Raw genomic sequence first — 26,758 nt, forward strand, 5'->3', positions numbered from 1 at the left:
CTCTCTAGTGGATTAGGGTAAACAGAAGTTAAATGACTTGACCAGGATCACACAGCTAGCAAGTATCTGAGACCAAATGTGAATTCAGGTCTTCCTGACTCCAGGCCTAGCCTCTATCCACTGTGCCATCTAGCTGCCCAGCACTGGTTGGTAATACCTTTATCTCAGAGGTCATCCCACTTAACTTCTTAAAACCTCTTAATATGATGCTTCTGCAGAGGGATTGTATCTGCTTCTCACTGGTCTTATCTGTACTGAGGCTGAACTGGAAAGCGGGGACTTTATCTTATCTTTGCTTTGTATCTCCCTAATGCCCAGTACAGAGTAAGTGCTTAACAAACCTGTGAATGAGGGAATGGAAACATTTCAACACTCTGTCAACTTAGTCCTGCTGAAGTGTGGGAACCGCCAAGGGGGAAGAACACGGCTGGAAGAGGGCTGGGGATAGCCACGCAGGGACGCTGGGGCGCAGGAAAGCCTCCTTTCTGCCATCAACCCCATGTGCTCCCTTCTCTTGGGTTGTGGTGGCACAAAGTTACCCAAATAGTGACTAGGGACAGAATGCCTTCTGGTTGGGGACAGCCATATTTCATTTTTTATTTATTTAATTAAAAAAAATTTTAGTGAGGCAATTGGGGTTAAGTGACTTGCCCAGGGTCACACAGCTAGTAAGTGTTAAATGTCTGAGGCCGGATTTGAACTCAGGTCCTCCTGACTCCAGGGCCGGTGCTCTATCCACTGTGCCACCTAGCTGCCCTGGCCATATTTTATTTTTAGGATTTTTTTTCCTCCTTCAGTTATGTGGGATTCCAGGGGCTGCAAATATAGTTATAAACAGGTCAAGGCCTTTCAGCTTAAATAAAAGCATGAGCCCCTGAGGTGTAGCTTTTTAAGATGTTTGGGCATGAGGGTAAAATGAGAGTGATTTGGTAGAAGATCACTGGCTAAGTAGTAGGAGTTGCTTTTTTTTTTTTTTTTTTGGTGAGGCAACTAGAGTTAAGTGACTTGCCCAGGGTCACACAGCTAGTAAGTGTCAAGTGTCTGTGGCCAAATTTGAACTCAGGTCCTTCTGAATCCAGGGCCAGTGTTCTATCCACTGCATCACCTAGCTGCCCCTGCTTTTTTTTTTTTTAATAAATTTTTTGGGATAAAGCACCGGCCCTGGATTCAGGAGGACCTGAGTTCAAATGTGGCAATAGACATTTGATGCTTACTACCTGTGTGACCCTGGGCAAGTCACTTAATCCTCATTGCCCCACAAAATAATAATAACAGAGGGAGTATATGTATTTGTGCACACATGTATATGTATATGAATATATATTTCGTGATTATGTTATAAATTTTTTTGTGTATATATAGACAGATAAATTTATATCTATATCTATACCAGCACTTACCTCCTAAGGTGATTGTGAGGATCAGATGAGATCATTTTAAAGTGTCTGGCACACAGTAAGCATTATCTATTTATCTATCTGTCTACACACATGTGTGTACGTGTGCATGTGTATGTATGTTAGTTATACACACATATAACACACATAATATATAATATATAGATGTTAGCATTATATTTAAAATGTTAGATGTTATATACACACACACACACATATATAAACACATTTATATAGCACTTATTATGTGCCAGGTGCTTTACAATTGTTATCTCATTTGATGCTCATAATTACCACAGGAGGTAGGTGCTATTCTTTTGCCTATTTCACAGATGAGGAAACTGAAGGAAAGAGGTTAAGTGACTTGTCCAGGGTCACAAAGCTATATTTGAACTCAGGTCTTCCTAGAGCTCAATCCATTGCACCATCCAGCTGCCTTTATCTATGCCTACTATCTTTTTTTTTTTTTAAAGTAGGACAATTAACTCTTTTGTCTCATGTGGTTTTCATGAATGATTTCTTGAAATATAGCTCTAGAAAACCAGGTTTTGATGAAACCCATGGGAATCAAATGAAGCTACTTGACCAATTCTTTAAACTTAAATCATTCTGACTCTCACTGATTGGCCAATAATAGGTTCCAGTCCAGATGACTCCGGAGGAGTGTGAGGCTGATGGCTTTGCACAGCTCTGCCTCACTTAAGTCCAGCTCACTTGCAAGTCAAGACGTCACCCTCCTGATGTCATTGGTCCTTTTTGAGAATAAAGAACCAACAACCACTGAGAGTTCTTAGGTTTTCTGTAGTTGTTTTAAATTTTTTTTTGGGGGGGTGAGGCAATTGGGGTTAGTTAAGTGACTTGCCCAGGGTCACACAGCTAGTGTCAAGTGTCTGAGGCCGGATTTGAACTCAGGTTTTCCTGACTCCAGGGCCGGTGCTCTATCCACTGCACCACCTAGCTGCCTTTTTTTTTTTTTAATTTTTTGTAGTTGTTTTAATGACTACAAAGTACCATTTCCTTGGGATTCATATTGGGCTATCTAGATGAATGACTGTTCATGAATCATTCCGAGAACTGACATGAGATCAGTGTTCTGATGGAAAATGACAAGCTCTTTCATACGGACAGCACCTCCCTCCCAGGGTGGTTGTGAGGATCAAATGAGATAATTGCAAAACACTTAGGATGGTGTCTGGCACATCATAAGCACGACATAAATGATGGTTATTATTATGATCCCCCAAATTCCCGTACAGGACTGCTATGAGTATGAAAGACTGGTACTTGAGTACATAGCTCCCAGGAGAGCTTAACACACACTCACATGCAGATTTAAAGCTGCTAAAATGCATTTCTCCCAACTCCCCTGTAAAGCAGGTGGTGAAAATATTATCGCCATTTAAGAAACTGGTTCAGAGAAGGTCAGTGACTTGTCTCTGGGTAGGCAGCTGGTAACTGTTGGAGCTGATACTTTATTTTTTTGTTTTGTTGTTTTTGCAGGGCAATGAGGGTTAAGTGACTTGCCCAAGGTCACACAGCTAGTGTCGAGTGTCTGAGGCCAGATTTGAACTCAGGTCCTCTTGAATCCAGGGCAGCTGCCCCCAGGAGCTGATACTTTAACCCAGACCTCCTGACACCAAGTCTAGAGTTCTTTCTACTATATCACTTTGGAGAAGAACAAGATGGGGTGCAGTGGGTCCCCCTTTAGAGATGCAGGGGCCTCTAATGAAAGAGAAATAAAGCTGAGACTCATGAGACAGGGGGAGCAAAAGAACATTGGCATGAGTCAGACAGGGGAAAGAGGGTAGGAATTAACATCTGGACACATGGGCATTTTCCTCTCCCCTTCTCCCTCTGAATTAGACTTAAGTCAGGGAACCTGGGTTTGAATCTAAACTGCCACACACTAGTAATGTTCCTGAGGGCAAATCATGGAATCTTCAGTTTCTGCTTCCTGTTTATAAAATGAAAGTTCACAACCTTCACCTCACAGGATTTTTTGTGGAGAAAGGACTTTGGATGGACATGTACAAGCTGAGGAATTCTCTTCACTGAGGGGAACAGGATCTTGGGACATCAACAGGGGATCTGGTAACTGTAGGTCAAAGATAGGAGGCCAAACTAAAAGCAAAAGGAATTGATTAGCATTACTGGCTCATGCTAAATAAGTTTGGTTTTTAGATCCTTTCAGGCCTACACTCAGCAGTATTCTGCTGAAAACCCAGGACAGAGAGTAAAGCATTTCATAGGAGAAGTAGAGAAAGATGTTGGCCAAGGAAGAAAAGGGGAGTGCATGGAATGTAACTGGCAGGTTTTATTACAAAAAAACATTCCCTGTTCAAGTGCATTAGACAAAGGGAAAGGAACAAGACTGTTGCGATTGTGAAAGTTCTTTTAGACTAAACTTCACGGTCTCTTATCCAAAGACATCAATTAGTTGTTACAACACTGGATGAGTCCATCTCCTTTGTATATTCTTTTTTCTCCTTCAGTAGTAGGCTTTGGAGACTTTCTGTTAGGTTACCGGGCGGTTAGGGCATTCATCCATCAAGATGGTGCAAAGCAACTGTGGCTCCTATTTTTCTCCCACAGACATTATGATCAACACCAACAACAGTGAATAATGATCATCCCTCTATACAATGCGGCTGGGAGGGGGAAAAAAGGCTGCCTGTCATCTTGGTGGAGAAATGAATGGCTTTATCTCTTGGGCCAAGCTAAAGGAGTTATTCACATTGACAATTAATCAACCAACCATCTTCAAAGTCCTCCCCTACTGTACCCTGTTCAAATTCTATTCCTGTCATAAAACCATTGCAGACTGCTTTAGTAATCTTAGCTGCCAGTGCAGAGACGGGCGAGTGAAGGCTTCTGTAACCCTCTCTGCATTTCGTCTTTTGTCTTCTTACCCCTACTAGAGTTTAACAGGTGGACAAGGGACATAATTTGTTAGAGCTGGAAGGGGATTTAGAAATCTTCCAGTCCTCCCCATTCCGTTGGTGAAATGAAGAATCTGAAGAGCAAGAAATTGAAGTGGGATTCCAAGTGGCATCCACTAACTCCAAATTTAATGGTTTTTTTTTTGTTTGTTTGTTTTAGTGAGGCAATTGGGGTCAAGTGACTTGCCCAGGGTCACACAGCTAGTAAGTGTTAAGTGTCTGAGGCCGGACCTGAACTCAGGTACTCCTGACTCCAGGGCCGGTGCTCTATGCACTGTGCCACCTAGCTGCCCTTCAAATTCAATGTTTTGTTTGTTTGTTTGTTTTTTAGTGAGGCAATTGGGGTTAAGTGACTTGCCCAGGGTCACACAGCTAGTAAGTGTTAAGTGTCCAAGGCCGGATTTGAACTCAGGTCCTCCTGACTCCAGGGCCGGTGCTCTATGCACTGCGCCACCTAGCTGCCCCCAAATTTAATGTTTTTTAATAAACATACTGGGCCTGAAGAAAGACCTGAATTCAAATCTGTCTGCAAGACAATTACTAGCTGTGTGACCCTGGGCAAGTTACTTCACCCTGTTTGCCTCAGGTTCTTCATCTGTAAAATGAGCTGGAGAAGAAAATGGAAAACCACTCCAGTATCTCTGTCAAGAAAACCATGGAAGAGTCGGACATGATTGTAAAATAACTAAATAACAAAAAAATCAGAAGATGAAATCAAGTCAGTTTGGTATGTCTAGTTCTTATTGTGGTAAAATATGAAAGTTTTTAACAGTCGGTTAGGATAACTGAAAGACGCCAGTTTTTCAAGGACCACCCTTTTGGGGAGGAGATGAACAGTCCGCCTGCTGCGCATGTCAGACTGCCTGCCGGGTACAGTCCGCCTGCTGCGCATGTCAGACTGCCTGCCAGGTACAGTGCGCCTGCTGCGCATGTCAGACTGCCTGCCGGGTTTTTTTGACTTCCGGGGTGGAGAAAAGGGGAGTAGCCTTTTTTGCCGGCTTGGCGGGACTCCTGGCGGCGCGGGACAGACGGTCTGACTCACTCCAAAGGTGGCCTAAATCGGTTTGGTGAGTTTTTATAAGGAATATAGACTAAGCCTAGATTTAAGACGATTTGTACTGTATTTCTATTTTCCTATCCTTCTAATCAACAACACCTTATATACAATAAAGGCTCTATCTAGAAAACCAGAAGCTTCTTCCATTTACTAGTCTGGGAGATAAATTAAGGGAAGGGTTAAGTAGGGGAGATTTATGATCTAATATCCAATTTTAAATCTCACAGTTTGGCGACCCCGAAGGGACCTTAAGGACCCTCCCACCCTCCCTAGTTTGGCCATAAGCCGGCTAATTCGGTGGATTTTCCAAATACCCCCCCCCCCCCCCCCCGCGGACTTTCCCTTTGTCTAATCTCCCTTAAAGACTTTAAGCCTCTAAAAGTCTCGCTTTAAACAGAAAAGCCAGCCCAGTTTAAAGGGCAAGATGCTTGAATATTCTACCATCCCTTTGATTTTTCTCATCGGAATGTATTGGGACAGCATAACATCCCGACTTAGAGGAATAGTTTACTCAATGGTCCTTCATAACATTATTGGTTTTTTCCTCATTCAGGCAGCAAAAAGTTTTTTGTATAATAGTATACGTGAGAATCTTTGGGAAAATACGTTTAATATAAGTAGAAATTTTATGCCTGCAATTGAAATACCTTTTAATACCACATCCATAGTTCATACGACTAAGGATTTTATTTTTTTTTTGTTGTTTTTTTTTTGTTTTTGTTATTATCATTGTTTTTGTTATTATCATTGTTATGATGTGGGGGAAACTCTCACATATGGAGAGAGACCTCAAAATGGCTGTTTCTACTAGAGATGATCCAAGTTCAGAATCAGATCAGCAGAAACTACTCCCTCTGCAGGAAGCTATAGAACATAGTAAGAAGGGAGTGCCAATTCAAGTCAGAAAATATAGCCCCTTTAGACCAAGTGACTTGAGCGCATGGAAATCAATCATCCCTAGTTTTGAGAAAAATCCAAACACTGTAATTTCACAGTTAAGGACTATATTTAATGCATATCAACCCAGTTGGGCTGATGTTACTTGCCTTTTGGAAACTTTACTGTCCCCAACTGAGATTACAGATATTATCTCAGCAGGAAATGCCCTTGTTGCGAAAGGTAAGGCCGATGTGGAATGGCCTCTAAAGGATCCAGAGTGGAATTATAATGATGATAGGGATTTCCAAAGATTAAAAGATGCTAGAGAAACACTTCTGAAGGGAATGGAATCTTGCTCTAGAAAACCGGAAAACTGGCAGAAATTTTTAAGCCTACCTCAGGAGGCTAATGAAAGACCAAACAGATTTTATGATAGACTTTGTGAGGCCGCTAGACAGTACACCAGATTGGATCCAGTAGATTTAAGAGATTCCTGTATCATTCTCAACACATTTGTTTATAATTCACTGCCAGAAATACGCAGATACTTTCTGAAACAATGTCCAGACTGGAGAAATCTCTCAGTAGATAGAATTAAGGAACTTGCAAATTATGTCTTTGACTCACGTGAGGAAGATCCAGATCACCCTAAACAGAGCATTCTGGCACCAGCGATTCCTAGTCAGCCATGTGGACACTGGAACAAGGACACTAAGGTGTGTTGTTACTGTCGTAAGGAGGGGCATGAATTGAGAGAATGTAGGACTTGGAGAAGAAATTCTAATTCTAATTATAGGCGAAATCAAAATAGAAATAGATCTTTTTGGAGGAATACAGAAAGGCAGTACCAGAATAATGGTAACCAAGACCCCCCTCAGAAGAGGACACAGGAATGATGGTGTCTTGGGGAGGAATGGAACATAGATAATGAAAGCCATATATTCCCAGATCCGGATTTTTTGAATGCACTTGTGCCAGTCCATTCACCTCCCCAGAGTAATGAACCACATGTCACCTTAAAAGTGGGGGAGACTTATTATGATTGTCTGCTAGACACAGGAGCCTCTAAATCAGTATTAGTAAGCAAACCAGATGCTGGGTGTAGACCTGTAGGATTTTTGAATGTAGTGGGAGTCTCAGGAAAGAGCCAGAGAGTGGCAAAATTGAATCCTCGCATGGTATCTATGGGGCCCTTAACAGTGGAACATTCATTTTTACTCATGCCTGATGCCCCTGTAAATTTATTAGGTCGTGATCTCCTTTGCAAGCTTAGAGCAACCATATCTTGTGCTCCAGATGGGGCTGTCTCCTTACAATTGCCAGAGGATACTGTTCATTTATTACCAATTTTACTTACAGAAGCTCAAGGAACAGCAGGGGAGGTATCCAAAATCCCCTCTGACATTCCTGAGTCTTTATGGGCCTCATCCCCTAATGAGGTGGGGCTCCTTAAGTCTGCCATGCCTGTTACCTTTAAAGTTAAGGGGGGACCACCCCCCTCCATTCCACAGTATCCATTGTCTAGGGAAGCAATAGAAGGGATCACCCCTATAATTGAGGCTTTGAAAAGCCAGGGTATTATTATTCCATGTCATCACTCTCCATGCAATACTCCCATTTTGCCAGTTAAAAAACCCAAGCCTGGGCCAGATGGTAAACCTGTTTATCGTTTTGTGCAAGATCTTAGAGCGATTAATAATTATGTTATTCCTAGACATTCCATAGTTCCAAACCCGGCTACGATAATTTCCTCGATTCCCTATGAATCTACATGTTTCACAGTGGTAGACCTTTGCTCTGCCTTTTTCTCCATACCAGTACATGAGGACTTCCAATATTTATTTGCTTTTACCTGGAAAAATAGACAGTGGACCTGGACTAGACTCCCACAGGGATTTGTAGACAGTCCCACATTATTTTCCCAAATTTTACAGCAGGATCTGGCCTCTATTACCTTTAAGGGCTCCATACTAGTACAATATGTAGATGACTTACTTTTGGCCTCTCCTAATGCTGAAATTTGTCAGGAAGATAGCCGTCACTTACTGCTGGAGCTGCACAAGAGAGGACACAAGGTTTCCAAGACAAAGGTACAATGGTGTTTGCCCCAGGTAGAATATTTAGGATTTATTTTGGCTGCTGGAACTCGCTCTGTCTCTTCTAAGAGAGTCCAGGCCATTCAACAACTCTCTGCCCCCACTACTAAGAGGCAGTTGAGAGCCATTCTGGGAGCAGCTGGGTACTGTAGACAATGGATACCCTCTTTTGGTGAAATTACTAAACCCCTCATAGCTCTTACAAAAAGTTCTGTTCCAGACAGTTTACAGTTGGATCCCCAGCATCTCTCAGCCATAAAAGAATTAAAACGGGCCTTGTTATCAGCACCTGCCCTAGGACTGCCAGATTATAGTAAGCCTTTCACTCTCTTTGTGCATGAACAAAGGGGGGTGGCTTCTGGAGTCCTGACTCAGTCACTGGGGCCTAACCAACGTCCTATAGCCTACTATTCAATTCAGCTGGACCCTGTAGCGGCTGGAGCGCCACCTTGCCTTAGAGCAGTGGCGGCCACAGCGCTTTTGGTAGAAAAAGCCTCTGATTTGGTCCTAGGTAACCCTCTAACTGTGCAATGCCCTCACGAAGTGGAGGCTCTCTTACTACGTCACAGGACACAAGCCTTTTCAGATCAAAGGCTGGCTAAGTATGAAATAACCCTGTTAGGTAATGAGAATATCACTTTAAAACGCTGCACAGTTCTTAATCCAGCAACACTACTCCCTAACTTACCATTCTCGGGGGAACCATTGCATGACTGTGCTTCTTTAGTTGATATGGCTGAAAAACCCCGTGACGATCTTTTTGATACACCTTTAGAAAATCCTGATCTTGTCCTCTATACAGATGGTTCCTCATTTATGAGAGAGGGAACCCGTTTTACTGGAGCTGCTGTAGTTTCTGATTATGACACCCTCTGGGCAGCTTCTCTGCCTTCCCATTTTAGTGCACAGGCTGCTGAACTTGTGGCTCTTACACAGGCCTGTAATATAGCTAAAGATAAGAGTGCCACCATTTTTACTGACTCGAAATATGGCTTTGGCATATGCCACTTTATTGGTATGATTTGGCGTCAACGAGGCTTTCTAACATCCTCGGGCAAGGCTATTGCCAATGGGGACCTTATCAAGGACCTCTTAGATGCCCTAAAACTGCCTTCTTCCCTAGCCGTTGTACATTGCCCTGCCCACACAGGGAATAGTGATCCTGTTTCAAAGGGAAATGCACGAGCCGATTCTGCAGCCAAGCTTGCTGCATTAGAAGCTCCTGAACATGTATTTAACCTTTCACCTTCTGAGGATATTCCTTCCAACCTAACCTATGACGATTCTGAAGTAGAAAAGTGGAAAAAGAAATTTAAGGCGAAACAGATCAATGGCATCTGGGTGTCTCCGGAAGGTAAGCCATTTCTTCCCCGGAAATTCTACCACCAGGTATGCCTCTCTGTTCACAGAAAAGGCCATTTTGGTACACAAGGCATTGTAGACTCTATTAAGAGAACCTGGATAGCACCAGGTGTGACTAATACAGCATCTCGAATCTGCTCGGGCTGCTCCACATGTCAGTCTTATAATCAGTATGCTTTTAAGGCCAAAGCTTATGGAGGGCGTCCTCTAGCATATACACCTTTTGAGCACTTACAAATTGATTATATTACTATGCCAAAAGCAGGACATTATAAATTTTGCCTTGTTATAGTTGATCAGCTCACTCGGTGGGTGGAGGCCTTTCCCAGCCCCCGAGCCACAGCTGCCTTTGTTGCCAAAATTCTTCTTAAAGAGATAGTACCTCGTTTTGGCCCACCAGCCCGCATCGATTCTGACAAAGGCACACATTTCACTGATTCGATTTTATCCCAAATCTACTCTTTCTTGGGAGTGACTCCAAAATTCCACACGCCCTACCATCCACAAAGTTCAGGCCAAGTCGAACGTATGAATAAAGAGCTTAAGAGTATGATTGGCAAATTATGTACTGAAACCCATTTGAAATGGCCTGATGTTCTACCATTGGCATTATTCTATCTACGAAGTAGACCAAGAGGAGAACTTCATATATCTCCTTATGAAATGCTTTTTGGTCACCCTCCTATCCAAGCTAAAACTTTTTCCCCAGTTTATACATCACTGGTGGGAGGTGATACTTCTGTTGCTTCCTATATACAGGAATTACAGACCAGGCTACGTGAACTCCATGAGGCAGGAGCTGTGGTCCAGGCAGGACCATTAGACTTTTCATTGCATAACTTCAACCCAGGAGATAAAATATATGTAAAGAATTTTCAGAGAACCAGTGGAACTCAACCTGCCTGGGAAGGACCTTTTCAGGTATTATTGACAACTCCTACTGCCATTAAAATTGGTGAAAAAGACTCATGGATTCATTGCTCTCATATAAAGCCTGCACCATTCATAGGTGAAGAGATTTCAGATAGACCTGAGGTAGACGCTAAAGAGGTAAAAACCCTAACGATAGCAACTGTTAAAGAGCAAAGAAAGTTCAGAGGAAACAGGAAGTTCCCATTTAAGAATCCCACTGATCAGTTAAATGCTTTGGGACTCAGTCTTCGTAAAGTATCAGGAGACGGAAATTGCCTTTTTAGGGCTTTAGCAGACCAGCTAGAAGGTCACTGTAGAAATCATCTCAGACACAGACAAGAAGCTGCTTCTTATATGATTAACCATAGACAAGAGTTTGAGTCTTTTATAGTAAATGACTCCCCTTTTGAAGAATATGTTGATGAATTAAAGAAATTTGGAAAGTGGGGAGGAAATGATACAATTGTAGCATTTGCTAAGCAGCATCAGCTGAATGTTGTGGTTCATCAATTAAATCAGCCTTTATTGAAAATCAGTGGCACAGACAAAACTAATGCTAGAGAACTCCACATTTTCTACCATAAAGAACATTATGACAGCATTAGAAAGATCAATGACAATTCAGAAACCCCTGCCACTTTGGCATGCAGAGAATTGGGGAACCAGTTAAAACAATGTGGCATACCCCAAACTCTAGCAGCTTAAATACCTTATAATTTAACAAGCATTTCCTTCTACAGGCAAAAGCACTGAAGTACATGGCCTAGTTTTCTGGCCTACCTCAACTATTTTTTTTTTATTAATTTTTGGGTTTTTTTTGTTTTTGTTTTGACTTTTGAAAGGCACTGAAAAGACCTGGAATTGACTGCACCTTTAAGTTCTTTAAGAGCACAAAAGGGTGCTTAGCGAATCTTTTGCTTTTTATTTTTTATTTTTGGTTTTGCTTTGTTTTTTTTTTTTACTTTTGTTTCTTTTGCTTTTCTTTAAAACTAAATTTTGTAAACTAAGTGATTATTCAAAGACATTTTAAGTATATGCTGTGGGTGAGGCTATCGGGCCTCAGAAGCTACCAGAATTCTTCTTTTTTTTTATTTACTCTTTCTTTTTGAGAGAACCATGAGTTCTAATGAGTTTTGTTGTGGTCTACTTGCTAAAAGAAGATTATGTAATAATGTCTAAAAGAAGATTATGTAACAATGTCTAATATAATCAGCTATTTACATTCGTTTATTATTTATATGTCATTATACTCTGGGTATGGTTTGGAATTATTGTATATATCACTAATATATTCTCAGTTATGCAGCATAGCACACATTTTTACCATCATATTGTCTTTGGTGAAATTAATGAGATTTCAGAAATATGGAAACTTATCATTTCAGAGACTAACTTGCTGTGAACTCTGACGCAGGCCCTGGAGAGAATATATGTGCAACAAAAGGAGAGACAGGTATACATAAGTCCATGGTTTGCTTATGATGGTGACTATGTAGAGCACAATTACTAGGCACAGTCCAGTATTCATCCTCTCTCCCTCCTAATTTAACCTAATTTAACTGAACTTATTTATCTTTTTATCTCACTCAGTTGAATTCACCTGTGGCCTAGCACAATCACTGGCTGTCTCAGAACCATGAGATATGGTATGATAACCTTTCCATAACATTTTCAGGTGTCATGAACACATACTAAATTTGGCTTTGATCCAGACACATGGTGGTAAAAAGTGTTACACATTGCATAACTACCTCAACCCTCTATTACAAGTCTAACCATATAAAGGAGGGAATGTAATGGAATTTATTAATTTGATCATTGACAATGCTATGCTAAGGTTTTAAAAATACAGCAATTCAAACAGTTAAAGAAGATAATCCAGCTTTCCAGACCAGAGTCCAGAGTCCAGAATCCAGACCAGAATCCAGAATCCAGACCAGAGTCCAGAATCCAGTTTTCCAGACCAGAATCCAGTTTCCTCCTGATGACATCTTACCACTTCAAGAAGACAAGAGAACTCAGAGACTTTATATGAACTGTTTTGCTTTATTAGCTTTTACTATCTCCTTTCTGTTATATACTATCTGTAACATGTACTCTCTGCAGAGGCTCTCCCTTTGCAAGACTAATGTCAAAGCGTCGGTTCATGAGGAAAAAAAAAAATCGCCCCTCTGGACAAAACTTTCCTCTCTTCCTTTTCTGTATTGTTGTTCGCATATTATTAGTCAGCAAAAGTTATTATATTCTTTTTACTGTTCCATCAAGGAAACATTCCGTTTCTTGAGGAAGCAAAGGGGGGAAATGTGGTAAAATATGAAAGTTTTTAACAGTCGGTTAGGATAACTGAAAGACGCCAGTTTTTCAAGGACCACCCTTTTGGGGAGGAGATGAACAGTCCGCCTGCTGCGCATGTCAGACTGCCTGCCGGGTACAGTCCGCCTGCTGCGCATGTCAGACTGCCTGCCAGGTACAGTGCGCCTGCTGCGCATGTCAGACTGCCTGCCGGGTTTTTTGACTTCCGGGGTGGAGAAAAGGGGAGTAGCCTTTTTTGCCGGCTTGGCGGGACTCCTGGCGGCGCGGGACAGACGGTCTGACTCACTCCAAAGGTGGCCTAAATCGGTTTGGTGAGTTTTTATAAGGAATATAGACTAAGCCTAGATTTAAGACGATTTGTACTGTATTTCTATTTTCCTATCCTTCTAATCAACAACACCTTATATACAATAAAGGCTCTATCTAGAAAACCAGAAGCTTCTTCCATTTACTAGTCTGGGAGATAAATTAAGGGAAGGGTTAAGTAGGGGAGATTTATGATCTAATATCCAATTTTAAATCTCACATTATAGAACCCATGTTGGTTCTCAGTGATTACCATGTCCTTTGTCTGATGCTCTCAAACTAGTTGACTCAGAAATTCGCCTTTAGGTTACCTTTTAGGACTCTATCTCTTTCATTGAGGCATACCTATCTTAACCTGGGAGAAGTTTCTCCTGCCTCTCACAATCTCTCTTCCCTGTTAACAACCTCCCATTTCATGGGTGACTGGAGAAAAGCAGGTTCCCAACTGGTATAAGGGTCAGCATTCATCTTCCAGAGGTTGCGACTTGGTCTTATGTTTTGGTTCAATGATTTCTTGAAATTAGGCCTCAAGGTGACAAATGCATCAGAATTTCAAAGTAAAACATTGATTTCAGAAGCACTCTTTTCCCTACAAGTCCATCAGAAATTTTTTCCACTGAAAAATAATGTGCCCTTTATTACTGTCCCTGAGATGGAAGATGAGGCTATCTATTCACGGTCACAAACCATTCCCCTCCATGTAGTTTAGTAACATAAAAACGAGATTCACTTGAGATTTTTCATCCGCACATTTCAAAGCTTGCAAGCAAAAGAGGTAAATAAGGAGCAGAGAATCAGGAACAAAGGAGTCGCCATAAACAAGATGGATTATAGCATAGCTTCCACAGGTAGCTCTTTCATGGCATTCCTTGAATGGGTTATCGAGCTGACATCCACTAAATCTCCCACTCAGAAAACCGGGACGTCAAAATACGAAGGAAAGGATATGAATAAGATGTGAATCATAAGAGCAAAATGAAACCCAATCAAGACATCATTTAATTAAACTTTTTTTAAGCTGGTTCCACAAGGCAAGGCTATCTAGAAAAGCAATGGCTTCTTGAAAAAAAGAAATACAGCGGCACCAGCAAACAGATGCCAAGCTGGGGCAGACCAGGGTTTCTTCTACCCTTTGATATGGCAGTGTCCCCTGAAACCCCAATTCTCATCGTGCCTTTAAAGTCCTTTTTGTGTGTGGTATGGCTGGCAGGGGGATGGACAAAATTCCTATTTTGTGGGCCTCTTCACCTCCAGATTCCAAAGACAACTTCTTTTTAGAAATCTTCAACCTCATGGCTTTCGCAATCTCAATTATCCTAAGGAATAAACACAATAAAGTCAGTTAAGAGTCACCACTTAATACTACTAATTCATTAGGCTGAGTCCTTCCTAAATCGTATGCAATGAGACTACAAAGGCAGTTCACAGTTTCGACCACAGATTTTCATCCACTGGGTTGTCTTTGAAACTAGACAGTATGTTGTTGTTTTAAGCAGACTCCATGTCTGCTTTCACCTTTGGAAATAACACAGGCAGTTTATTATGTCAAAGAATTCGGTCTGGCGAGTTCTCAAAAATCCATCTGTGAAACGTAAGCACGCTTAGAACACTTCTGCAGTCTACAGCAGGCAACAGTCAATCTAAATAGCTGGGGTCCTTGGAACTTCACTGATTGGCCAATGGGTGTAGCTTATGGAGGATGGAAGGGCTCAACTGCCGACGGCGAGTCTGTGCAATCTATTCCCAGATGGCAGGATGCAAGTTGTAGCAGGGCCAAACACAACTTTAACTGCTGCAATGCTTTCCATTACGGCCGGTCTCTGTAGTTGTATGGCCTAGTCCACAATGTATCTACAATGTGTTTGCTATTTAGGATTTGTACAACTGCAAGAGCCAAGCTTCTTCTGTGAACATACGAAAGCTGATATTGCTTGTTAGAAAATGCATACATATATACATAGGTAAACTGAGGCCTTCTCTCCTTCACACTAGAATACTTGTGAAAGTTTTCTACCCTCCCCTCTAGAATCGAAAGGGAAGGCTCTAACTCCTCATCTCAAAGGTGTTATTGGGGCAGCTAGGTGGCGCAGTGGATAAAGTACTGGTCCTGGATTCAGGAGGACCTGAGTTCAAATCTGGCATCAGACACTTGACACTTACTAGTTGTGTGACCCTGGGCAAGTCACTTAACCCTCACTGCTCTGCGCAAAAAACAAACAAAAAAGGTGCTCTTATTCTCCCTTAGAACAGCAAGCCCCAAGGCCATTTCCCTCAATATCTGACAAGCTAGACAAGACAAATTTCTTAGTGTGCTGTGATTGTTTTTTGATTACCTATGAAATGTCACTCCTTGGCCTTACCTCCCAACTGTAAGGAAGACCTCTCCTCATTTTAGCCCAAGTGAAATAACTGTCTGTAGCACGCTGGCCCTTGGGGATAACAGATTTTATGTACCAAGCAGAACAAAGAATGAGCCTCCCTCCCTTCCAAATCCTCATCAAATTCAGCTAACCACTGTCTCAAAAATCCTGGCAACTAGAAAACCTGGAGCACTGCTAACAGGAGTGAGACACAGGACCTTTTTGTATAAAATGGAAAGAAAGCTGTGTGGGGAGGGGCTTTGAGTCGCTATTCCTCCCCCATCCCTCCCAGCCGCCACCCAAAGGATGGTCTGAGACGGCTGGCCTCTCAGCCCCTGGACAGCCGCCTCTAATCTACAACCCTCCCTGATACTCCTAGGGGTTGCCATTCACCTCCTCCCAACATGCCCCCTGGGGAGCTTCCCTCTTTCTCCCAACGGGAGAAAGAGACCATAAGCCCTTTGATGTCGTAGATAGCAGCAGAGACCTAACACAAGACATAAACCTGAGGAGCTTCTCATCTTATCTCTAATTGTCCTAAGAGCTCTACAGCTTGGCAACAAAGAACACCCTTCAATAAACCTATTAAATTTTAAGTCTTACGAATGTAGCTTGTTTCTTTCTCCCCTCAGTGTGGCAGGTAATCACAAACCACTCTCTTAGAATGAGACTACCACTATGTGTAGAAAGTAATGGGAATCTGATCAATCCTCCTCTTTCTTCTTTCTTTCTTTCTTTTTTTTTTTGCAGGGCAATGAGGGTTAAGTGACTTGCCCGGGGTCACACAGCTAGTAAGTGTCAAGTGTCTGAGGCTGGATTTGAACTCAGGTCCTCCTGAATCCAGGGCCGGTGCTTTATCCACTGTGCCACCTAGCTGCCCCCATCCTCCTCTTTCAGCTACTTTCCATGAAGCCCTAGAGTAAACCTGACTCTCTGGGAAAGGGAAGTAGCTGGCTCTCTGTCACTCTAAGCAAGGGAAGAAGAATAAGCATTTATAGATCGTCCACTAGGTGCCAGGAAATGTGCCAGGCATTTTTTATAAAGATCTCATTTGGTCCTCACAACAATCCTGTAAGGTAAGTACTATCTCCATTTTACAGGTGAGGAAACTGAGGAAGATACAGGCTAAGTGACTTGCCCAGTCGCAGAGCTAGTAAGCATCTAAAGCCAGATTTGAATTTGGGTTCTCCAACTCTGTCCTGGCACTCTAGCTGTGGTGTCACCAGCAGCCTTGAGGACCAGAGAAAGCTTGTTTAGTACCAAGGGACTGAAAAAATGCCACCGATTTTTCTCCACAGTGGCCACAACTAGGTTCTGCCTGAGACACAATGACTGATGGGTTACACTATGATATGGTGCAACAACAAAATTAAATTTTTTTAGGGCTGTTTGAAGGAGACTTATTAAAACCCTGAGTTTCTTGCTTGGCTACCCCTAAGAGTTCTTTGAGAAGCAAGACTGAGCTTTGTATCTTCCTGAGCACCCAGTGCAGAGTTTTGCACATAGTAGACAATGTTTTCCGAGCTGAATTACAGAAGTCAGGTATAAAGAAGGAAGCTCTGAACGCCATGTGGGACATCCTTTGAATTTTTTTCCTTCAGTCATGAGAGGGGGTTTCCAAAGATACCCACAGTCTCTCCCCTGTACAGCTGTCATGTGACTAAAAGCATTTTCTAGACAATGGACTGGGGGAAGGGTACACTGCTGCCGCACAACGCAACAGAGCTAGCCGCTCCTCATCAGAAATGTAAAAATGATCATGATCATAACCATAACTCGTATTTCAGTATTTAAAAGAAACCCTTTCTTCATGACATCCCATCAAATTAGGGATCCAAGTATCATTACCCTCATTTTACACATTAGGGAACAGAGACACAGAGAAAGGAAAAGACCTGCCAGTCACAAAAGCCACTAAGTAAACGACATTCCTCCTCTATCCTTGGCCTCGGCACCATATGGCAGCCACCTACTGACTTTCAACTTTCCATGTTTTATAATGGCAAGCTGAATCATCTGGGGGCAAATTCACAGAGACTGGAGTGAAATCTAATCTGTGATTCACCTCACCCCCATATGGGCCCTGTCCTCATGTAAAGCCTATAAAATTGAGGGATGGCTAAACAAATGGCAGGAGAGGAATGTCATGGAATATTACTGAAATTTAAGAAATAAGAAAGGTAAAGACTACAGAGAAATATGGGAAGATTTACATGAACTGATGCAAAGTGAAGGACACAGGGTGATTACAACAATGTAAATGGAAAGAAAACCAAAAAATCAAAACTGAACGCTGTCATTATAAAGACCAAGCATTGCTCTACAGAAATTTTGAAATATACCCCTTTTCAACTTTGCATTGGGCAAGGGGCCTATAGATATGGAACATGATACATACTGAATTTTCCTCAAAATTTTTATGCCCTTATAAGTTCTTTATTATATAATTTAGGTCTCTGGGTTGGGAGTTATATTGAATGTAAATAATATAAATATCAATAAAACATTTCACTTTTACATAACAAAAGATCACATGAAAGGTTATCAAACTCACCTTTTTTCACTGAGTTTCATGTCTCTCTGTAACATTGTCAGGTCAGTCTGGAAATCATTAATGTGCAAAGCCAATGCAACTGCATAGGCTGTTATTTTAGCTTTCATTGATTCAGAAATTAAGTTCCGTAAACTGTGGAAAGTTCAAATAAATGAGATTTTTAAAAACTTAAAACAAAGTTTAAAAACATCATTGTGCATCCTTACTAGTTTTATGTTTCTTACTTAAAAAGAAAATAATTTACTCATCACTTTAATATTAAAAGGCACTGTCCTTTTCAAAGCACCCAAATAAATACACTGGAGTGTATGCTTATTTCAACATTCACTTTCACCAGAAGGTAAAGATAGCATATAAGATTTGTGACAGGATTTCAGACCATATTACAATATTTCAGACCATATTACAATTCAGACTATATTACAATATAACATAGAGGTTATAGTATGTTACAGGGTTCAGTCCCTCTCTTGCCAAATTTTTTTCCAATCCTGGAGGAAAGAATTCCACAGAATGCACCTCCAACCTAATGGATTTTGGTTTGCTTCACTGGAATTTTGGACTTTTGAAGTTTGGGATACAGAAAAAAAAGTCTTTGTGCAAACTTATGAGCAAAAGGTATAGAAGCTGAGGTGTGAAAAGCTTAATGATCCACTGGAATTAGTTCTTGGAGAGATGCCAATATTCAAAAGACAGGGTACACTGTTCAGTCAATTTTAAACCAAATATATAAACTGTGTGTGCAATGTGCTTCCCCGTACCCACTGTTCATAGACATTAATTCAAGAAACATTCTTTTTCTTTACCTGCCATTATTATAAGTCAAACTAGTAAAGTTCTTGAGGAGTTTGGTATTGATAATATGTGGCACATCAGGTCCCAGTGAATCTAAAATGGAAAGTTTTGAAAATTCATTTAGTTTTCTTTCTAAAATTTTATGCTATGGAACTTGTAGTTAAGATGATAGTTAACAAAATAGCCCAGATCCTTAAACTGCACTCAAAAAACAACAAAACACCAAAAAGAAGAAAAATGACAGGGGTAGATAGGTGGTGCAGTGTATAAAACACCAGCCCTGGATTCAGGAGGACCTGAGTTTAAATCTGGCCTCAGACACTTGACATTTACTAGCCGTGTGACCCTGGGCAAGTCATTTAGCCCTCATTGGCCCACACGCAAAAAAACAAAAAAAACCAACACCAAAAAAACCCCACCCAATATATTGTGTAAATCTCCCTCCCCTTTTTTTTCAGGGGCAGCTAGGTAGCACAGAGGATAAAGCACCAGCCCTGGATTCAGGAGGAGCTGAGTTCAAATCCAGCCTCAGATACTTGACACTTACTAGCTGTGTGATCCTGGGCAAGTCATTTAACCCTCATTGCCTCCCGCCCCCCCAAAAAAGAAGAAAAATGACTAACACAAGGTAATAATTACATTTTCACAAAAAATAGAGAAGCATGGAAGAGTTAATATGAAATAATGCAAAATGAAGTAAGCAGAACCAGGAAAACCAACATCCACAAGAACCAGACCAATGTAAATCAAAACAACCACAAAATAATCCAAACTATAATGACCAAGTGTGGCCCCAAAGAAGAGATATAAGAAGACACTCTCTGATTCTCTGAAAAAGTGAGGGACCAGGGCTGTGGAATACTACATATAACACCACAAATTCTTTATATGTAAGCTCCCTGGGGGGCAGGAATTGTTTCCTTTTTTAAAAATTTTGTATTCTTGGTACTTAATACAGTGGGTGGTACAAAGTAAATGCTTAATAAATATTTTGTTTTGTTTTTTTAATCATTCACTCATGCTGGTTAGGTTTTGTGAAACTCATTTTCTTTCTTTTCTTTTCTTTTTTTTTTTTGGCAAGGCAATGAGAGTTAAGAGACTTGCCCAGGGTCACACAGCTAGTAAGAGTCAAGTGCCTGAGGCTGGATTTGAACTCAGGTCCTCCTAAATCCAAGGCCGGTGCTTTATCCACTGTGCCACCTAGCTGCCCCATGTGAAACTCATTTTCTTTCTTCTTTTTAAGAATTCTTTATCATGAGGCATGGTTCTCTTGGAAGGGTTTGGAGAAAAACACCATGGGAATTCTATGTAATGTAAAAGAAAAATTTATATTTTTAAAATTTTGCCAAAAGATAAATTGAAACTGAAAGCCTACTACCCGTCCAAAACCAAATACTATCAACTAAAAATCTAAAGGACCCGAAGTGATACATATAGAAACAGAAACAATCTATATTGGGAAAAAATTCTGGTAGAAAATATATCAGCTCAGGGCCTGACATCCAGAAACTTTAAGGACCCAATCAAAGTCTATGAGTGTAAATTACATATAGCTAATAATCAAAGAATATCAATATATAATCTTTACAAAAAAAAAAAAGCTAAAAACCAATGATAAACTATACAAATTCCCTAATAACTGAAGAAATATATATTAAAAACAGAAACACAAAACCCCAAGATTCTACACTGTAGTCATTATACTGCCAAGAAAATCACAAAAGGTTATAAAATTCAATTTTGCAGGCAAATGAATCTTCTATTAAGTTACTTGTGGAGTAAAAGACCAAACTTTTTTTGGAGGATGATCTGGCAACATGCCATAAAGGTGCACAAAACCAATATGCTCTTTGATCCAGTGATCCTACTGTCAACATTATCCTAACGTTATCAAAAATCTATCTACTTTATTTATAATAGCGAATAACTGTCAACAACCCATATGCCTAAAAATTGGGGAATGGCTATTATTTTGTTAATGTAATGGAATATGACAACACCATAAAAATAACAAATTTAGAAGAAAATGGGAAATAAAAAACAAAAACAAAACAAAAACAAAAACAAAATCCCAAATCAAAGGCAAACAGTAAGCAGACCGATTTTGAAAGGCATACAAGGTAAGCATGTCTTTTTGTTTATTTTTATTTTGTTAAAATGTATGTGAGGTATGGCCAATGTGGGAATCTGTTTGGCTTGAATATATGTGTTTGTAACAGGGATTTGTTCTTGCTTTGTGAATGGAAAGGTGGGAAGGAGAGAATGTAGCTCTAAAAATAAAATAAAATTTAATTTTAAAAAAGGGACTGGGCAGCTAGGTGGTGCAGTGTATAAAGCACTGGCTGTGGATTCAGGAGGACCTGAGTTCAAATCCAGCCTCAGACACTTGACACTTAACTAGCTGTGTGACCCTGGGCAAGTCACTTAACCCTCATTGCCCTGCAAAAACAAAACAAAACAAAACAAAAACCAAAAAACAACAACAACAACAAAAAAGGACTGTCAGGCATATGACTAGAAAGCCAACCTCTAAACTTTGTGACTACAAGGCTGGCCCTGCCATTCTGGCTGTGTCCTCCAGTGACCACATAACCACCCAAGTGCAGCAGGCAACTCTATAAGAAAATTTTAAAGCATCAGGAGTTTCCTTGCTGGGAGCTCCAAATACCAACGAAATCTTAAGTTCGATAAATTTTTTTTAAAAAGTTGTACCATTTGGGGGCAGCTAGATGGCACAGTGGATAAAGCACCAGCCCTGGAGTCAGGAGTACCTGAGTTCAAATCCGGCCTCAGACACTTAACACTTACTAGCTGTGTGACCCCTGGGCAAGTCACTTAACCCCAATTGCCTCACTAAAAAATAAATAAATTTTTTAAAAATGCTGTACTATTTTCACGTATTCAATCAAAAATTAAATAGCTTAGATATGGAATTCTAAAGTAGAGCTTATGCATCAATGTACTTGTTGAGAATGCAGGTTAGAAATCTGTTAGGACTTTAAGAAAGGTATAATATATTCTGGGCACGGTATCTTTACTGTCCAAAGGCAGGGTGAAGAAATGCTGAGTCAAGGGAACATTTGGTGGGTCAGTGTGGCCAGAACAAAGAATGCGTGTGAGCCAGGAGTGTGCAACAATCCCAGGAGACACTGAGCCAGGCTGCGAAGGGCCTTTCTTCTCAAGCTAAGGAGACTGTCTTTTATCCTCGGTTTAATGGGAAGCCACCTAAGAGTCTTAAGCAAGGGAATAACTTCATCTGACTTATACTTGAAGGATATTATTTTGAAAACCATGCGGAGAAAGGGTTAGAGAGGGGAGAAATCAGAGGCAGGAGTTCAATTAGGAGACAGCTGTGATAATCTAGCCCCAGACCCATTTCTCTCCGTGCCTCAGCAGTTGCCATACTGCATAGTGGAGGGAATTTCCCAAGTCCAGAAATTACAGGTCCCCTCACTTCCCCCCGAAAAAGCTATGCCTTATTAGGTACTCTAAGACCAAATGGAGTTAAGCCATTATCATGAATATCAAAAGAAATCAATATTCAGAACATGGACTTAAAATGAAACAGCTTAAAAGGTATCTTCATATATAAGAAAATATACAGGAGAAACTGTATTTAAAGTAGAGCCAACAGAAATAAATTTTTATTTAACCTTAACAAAAAGATGCCTGGTGGACACAGAGAATATATCATAGTACCAGTGATAACTAGCACCATTACAGAAATCAAAGACATCAAGAAGCACATCTAAGACTGGAAGAGAAGGATGGGCTGGTCAAGTAATAAGATTACTAAATAAGCAACCGGCAGCCTGAGTCCAGTGCCAGTACCCAAGATGAGAACCGGAGGATGCCTCCATTGTGTTGGGTGGATCCTTACTGATGGATTTATAGAAAGGCATGGCACATGACAAAGTAACAATGAAAGGTTGTGGTCTGTCCCCAGGAAGGGAGCACCGATCATGATGTGCTCACAGACCATTCAAATTTCAAAGTTACAGGGCTGTAGTTTATGTTATAAACGGTTAAATGTCAGAATAGCAAAGAGCAATTTTCTGAAAGAAAATGATGGAGACAGAGCTGTAAGAGATGTGCCTGGCATATAATAGGGACTTAAATACTTGTTAACTTGACTTAGGATATCTACTAAATAGGAAAGACAAAAGCAAATGTGGACAAGATGTTGCACATATTTAATACATATAATTCATCAATCTTGACACAAAGTTGGCTCAACAGAGAGACTATGTCAATTATTTCCTTCTCCTCCCTTTAATCTTCAATATAAAGCCCATTGTATAATCTGCTTGAAATCCTTTTCAAAAGCAGACCAGATAAAAATTCTAAATTTAAGAAAAAGAAAAAACTACTACATCCTGTCCTAGTAATGATATTGTTCTTTACCTTTCAGACAACAAAAAATCTTTTCATCTTTTAGTACCAAAAATACGCACAAATATCAGCCTACTTAAAAAAAACCAAACTTCTTTCGATGCCTAAGATCATTTTCTCCCCCTCCTTTTGGGACTGTTCTAATAATACAGCAAATTTCTTAAGGACTCCACAGATGTGGATGTAGGATAAGCTGAGTAACTGAACTGGCCTGTGCAGTTCCCTCACGCAGCTAACAATAGCTTAATCATTTTACTAAGATATGTATGACAAAGATCAGGGATGACAGATTTATTTCCTCCTTTTGCTGGAGATGTTCTTCTGGTTAGAAAACAATAAAAAGTGAAATAGAATCTTCCCCATTTGTTTACTTACTCTTCTTCCTAATCACAGTCTGGGATCTGAATTTGATGAGGATGTTTAAAAACCACAGACATCGCGCCTTATGGTCCCGCTTCTCCTCATCTAAGGGCAAGTTCTTCAAGGCTTCTATGACAAAGGGACAGTAGCTAAAATTGGCATGTGAAAAAAGGAAAAGAATCAAAGTCAGCTCAAGAGAGGCAGCAGAGTATTGTTCAAGAATAAGCATCCACATGAAACTGGGAAGGGTTGCAGACCAGACCAGCATCCTGGAAAACAGCCCTTCTGGGGGGCCTTTGGCCACATTCCAGTTTCTAAATTCAAAGCCACCCACTCCATTCAAGCAACATTTATTTGGCACTTACTAAGAGTAAAAACACTGTGTTTCACTGATTTAACTTAATTTGCATGTAATCTACTACCATAAGGAAATAAAAGCTGAGACCCAAACCAGAGCCAGAAAAAGGCTTGTGGGCAATCCTAGGGTAAGGTAGGAAGTCTACAGCTCTCTGAGTGGTGTAGTCTATCAAGGAAGGCTAAAAGCCCTCACCATAACACAATCCCCTTGATATATCATAAACATAGATAACACTGTGTCACAGTAAGTGGAGTTTTCTGACATTAAAAATAGGGTGTGGGGGCAGCTAGGTGGCATAGTGGATAGAGCACCAGCCCTGGATTCAGGAGGACCTGAGTTCAAATCCGGCCTCAGACACTTAACACTTACTAGCTGTGTGACCCCAGGCAAGTCACTTAACCCCAGTTGCTTCACCAAAAAAAAAGAAAGAAAAAAATAGGTGTGTGTGTGTGTGTGTGTATATATATTTTAAACATTCACACTTTATTGTTTTTGTAGGGCAATGAGAGTCAAGTGACTTGCCCAGTCACACAGCTAGTAAGTGTAAAGTGTCTGAGGCTGGATTTGAACTCAGGTCCTCCTAAATCCAGGGCCAGTGCTTTATCTACTATGCCACCCAGCTGCTCCCCAAAAATAGGTATATTTTATAAAAATGTTTTAAAAAATATTTTGTCCCCATTGTGTTTTGGGCCCTAGCTGAACTTGCCTATCTCTCGATCATTCTAATTACTGGAAGGGCCCATAATTGTATCGGTGTGATTATTCTCTCTACTGAGGCAGGCTGCAGCTCCTCTCTATACAGGGAGACCATCTCTTGAGTTATCATGACTCAGTTGGTGGCCAGGCCTCTGGGGGAGGAACATCTTCAAAGTGGCTGGTCTGGTCCTTGGACAACAGCGGTGAAAAGAGCTTTCCCAGTGTGGCAGGACTTGTCAGAACCTGAGGATCTGGGGGGAGGCTGTTCTGATTAAGTTACTTTGGAAAATACACAACCAATTTCAGAATGAGGGCAAAACCTCCCAGTGATGACTAAGCTTCACGACCAGTTTCTATCAACTTATGTAACATGAGATCACTTTCTTTTCTAGGCTCTTGGGCTGGATTCCACTTTATCTTTGCTTTAGGCTTCATTATGAGCCATACCTGTTCTCTTCCATCATTTTCAGTATTTCTTCAGATGTAACATTCTTTAGAACTTCAGAAGGAACCTGAAGTGCTTTATATTCTTCAGGAGAAAGAACTAAAAGGAGGTTAAGGAACTAACTCAAAACAAAATATAGAACAGAAAAAAACTACTCTTGCTTATGGCCTAAAATCTAGCTCTACATTTCAAACCTGGATAATCTGCACAGATTTCTGAGTCAGGAGGTGGTCCTACATAGAGTGTGATTGGGTTACGAATGGCCTTTGTGGGCAGGATTTCATTTGATATTCACAACAGGAGCAGGTTTATTCTCATTTTTATACACAAGGAGACTAAAGCTCAGGGAGGCTGTGATGGTACTGGACAGTGGAGCTAGGACACAAACTCCTGACCTGGGATTCTTTGTATTCTATCCAGTGCATAGATATTTCCCAAACTATGACTTGTCAAGTCTAATAAAAATCTAGAGTAATCTATGGATCTTGGTCCTCAACATTATTTGGAATATTATATCATCTACAATGACTATCTACTTACACTAAATGAGGAGAAAACTGTCTTAACAACTTATAGAGTTGGGGACAGCTAGGTGGTGCAGTGGATAAGAGCACTGGCTGTGGAGTCAGGAGGATGTGAGTTTAAATCCAGTCTCAGATACTTGACACTTATTAGCTGTGTGATCCTGGGCAAGTCATTTAACCACAATTATCTCACCAAACCCCCCCCCCCCACCCCCCGCAAATCCCAACAACTTATAAAGCCAACAAACAGATTGTGAGTAAAAGAAACAGAAAATAATGCCTATGAGGGAAAGGTGGGGTTGCTTATTTAAAAAACAAAAGGCTAGGAAATTATTTTAAAATTACCCACAAGTATTTGAAGGCCTGTTGAAAGGGGAACAGAGGGGCAGTTAGGTGGCGCAGAGGACAGAGCACTGGCCCTGGAGTCAGGAAGACCTGAGTTCAAATCCGGCCTCAGACACTTGACACTTACTAGCTGTGTGACCCTGGGCAAGTCACTTAACCTCCTTGCCCTGCAAAAAGCAAAAAAACCAAGCTAAACTTAAATGGCTTAATGAAAGCCTAAATGTCACAAAGGCAGGAAGCAAAGATTTCTCCAAATACATGAGCAGTTCCCCAACTCTAGAGATAATGACAAGATTCATTCAATATACCTACTATGGGACCAAATTTTCCTTCATCTTCCTATCTTTCAGGATGTCGTAGCGGCCAGGGAAATGCATGAGGCATCAGAAGACATTTGTCCTGGCTCTGGCTCTACCCCTAAAGAGCTATGTGACCTTGGCCAGGTCAATCTTTGTATTAGATGATTTCCAAAGTGCCTTTTGGCTGAGTTTATAATATGTTTTTAATGTATATAATTAAAGGCTATAAATTGGCTCTCTATCTATCAATAAATCAACAAGCATTTATGAAATACCTACAATGTACCAGGTGTTGTGTGAGGCTTATGAGATACAAAGGAAACAAAACAGTGCTTGCCCTCAAGGGGCTTACGTTCTGGGCAGGGGGGA

The 26,758-nt window shown here is 40.8% G+C and overlaps 1 protein-coding gene across 1 annotated transcript in view; it reads right to left on the reverse strand.

Moving 5' to 3' along the window:
• Positions 1-4,933: 4,933 nt before the first annotated feature.
• The window catches only part of POLR1E (RNA polymerase I subunit E), a 46,614-nt gene continuing 24,789 nt past the window's right edge, over positions 4,934-26,758 (reverse strand). The window contains exons 8-13 of the mRNA XM_043975354.1: positions 25,224-25,320; positions 23,738-23,871; positions 18,982-19,063; positions 18,176-18,307; positions 13,482-14,577; positions 4,934-5,075 (exon numbers count right to left, since the gene is read on the reverse strand). Coding sequence (XP_043831289.1) covers positions 14,427-14,577; positions 18,176-18,307; positions 18,982-19,063; positions 23,738-23,871; positions 25,224-25,320 — 596 coding nt within the window. The 3' untranslated portion in view covers positions 4,934-5,075; positions 13,482-14,426. The remainder of the gene's footprint in view (positions 5,076-13,481; positions 14,578-18,175; positions 18,308-18,981; positions 19,064-23,737; positions 23,872-25,223; positions 25,321-26,758) is intronic.

The sequence above is a fragment of the Dromiciops gliroides genome, chromosome 1, assembly GCF_019393635.1.
Source record: "Dromiciops gliroides isolate mDroGli1 chromosome 1, mDroGli1.pri, whole genome shotgun sequence".
Classification (NCBI taxonomy): Eukaryota; Metazoa; Chordata; class Mammalia; order Microbiotheria; family Microbiotheriidae; genus Dromiciops; species Dromiciops gliroides.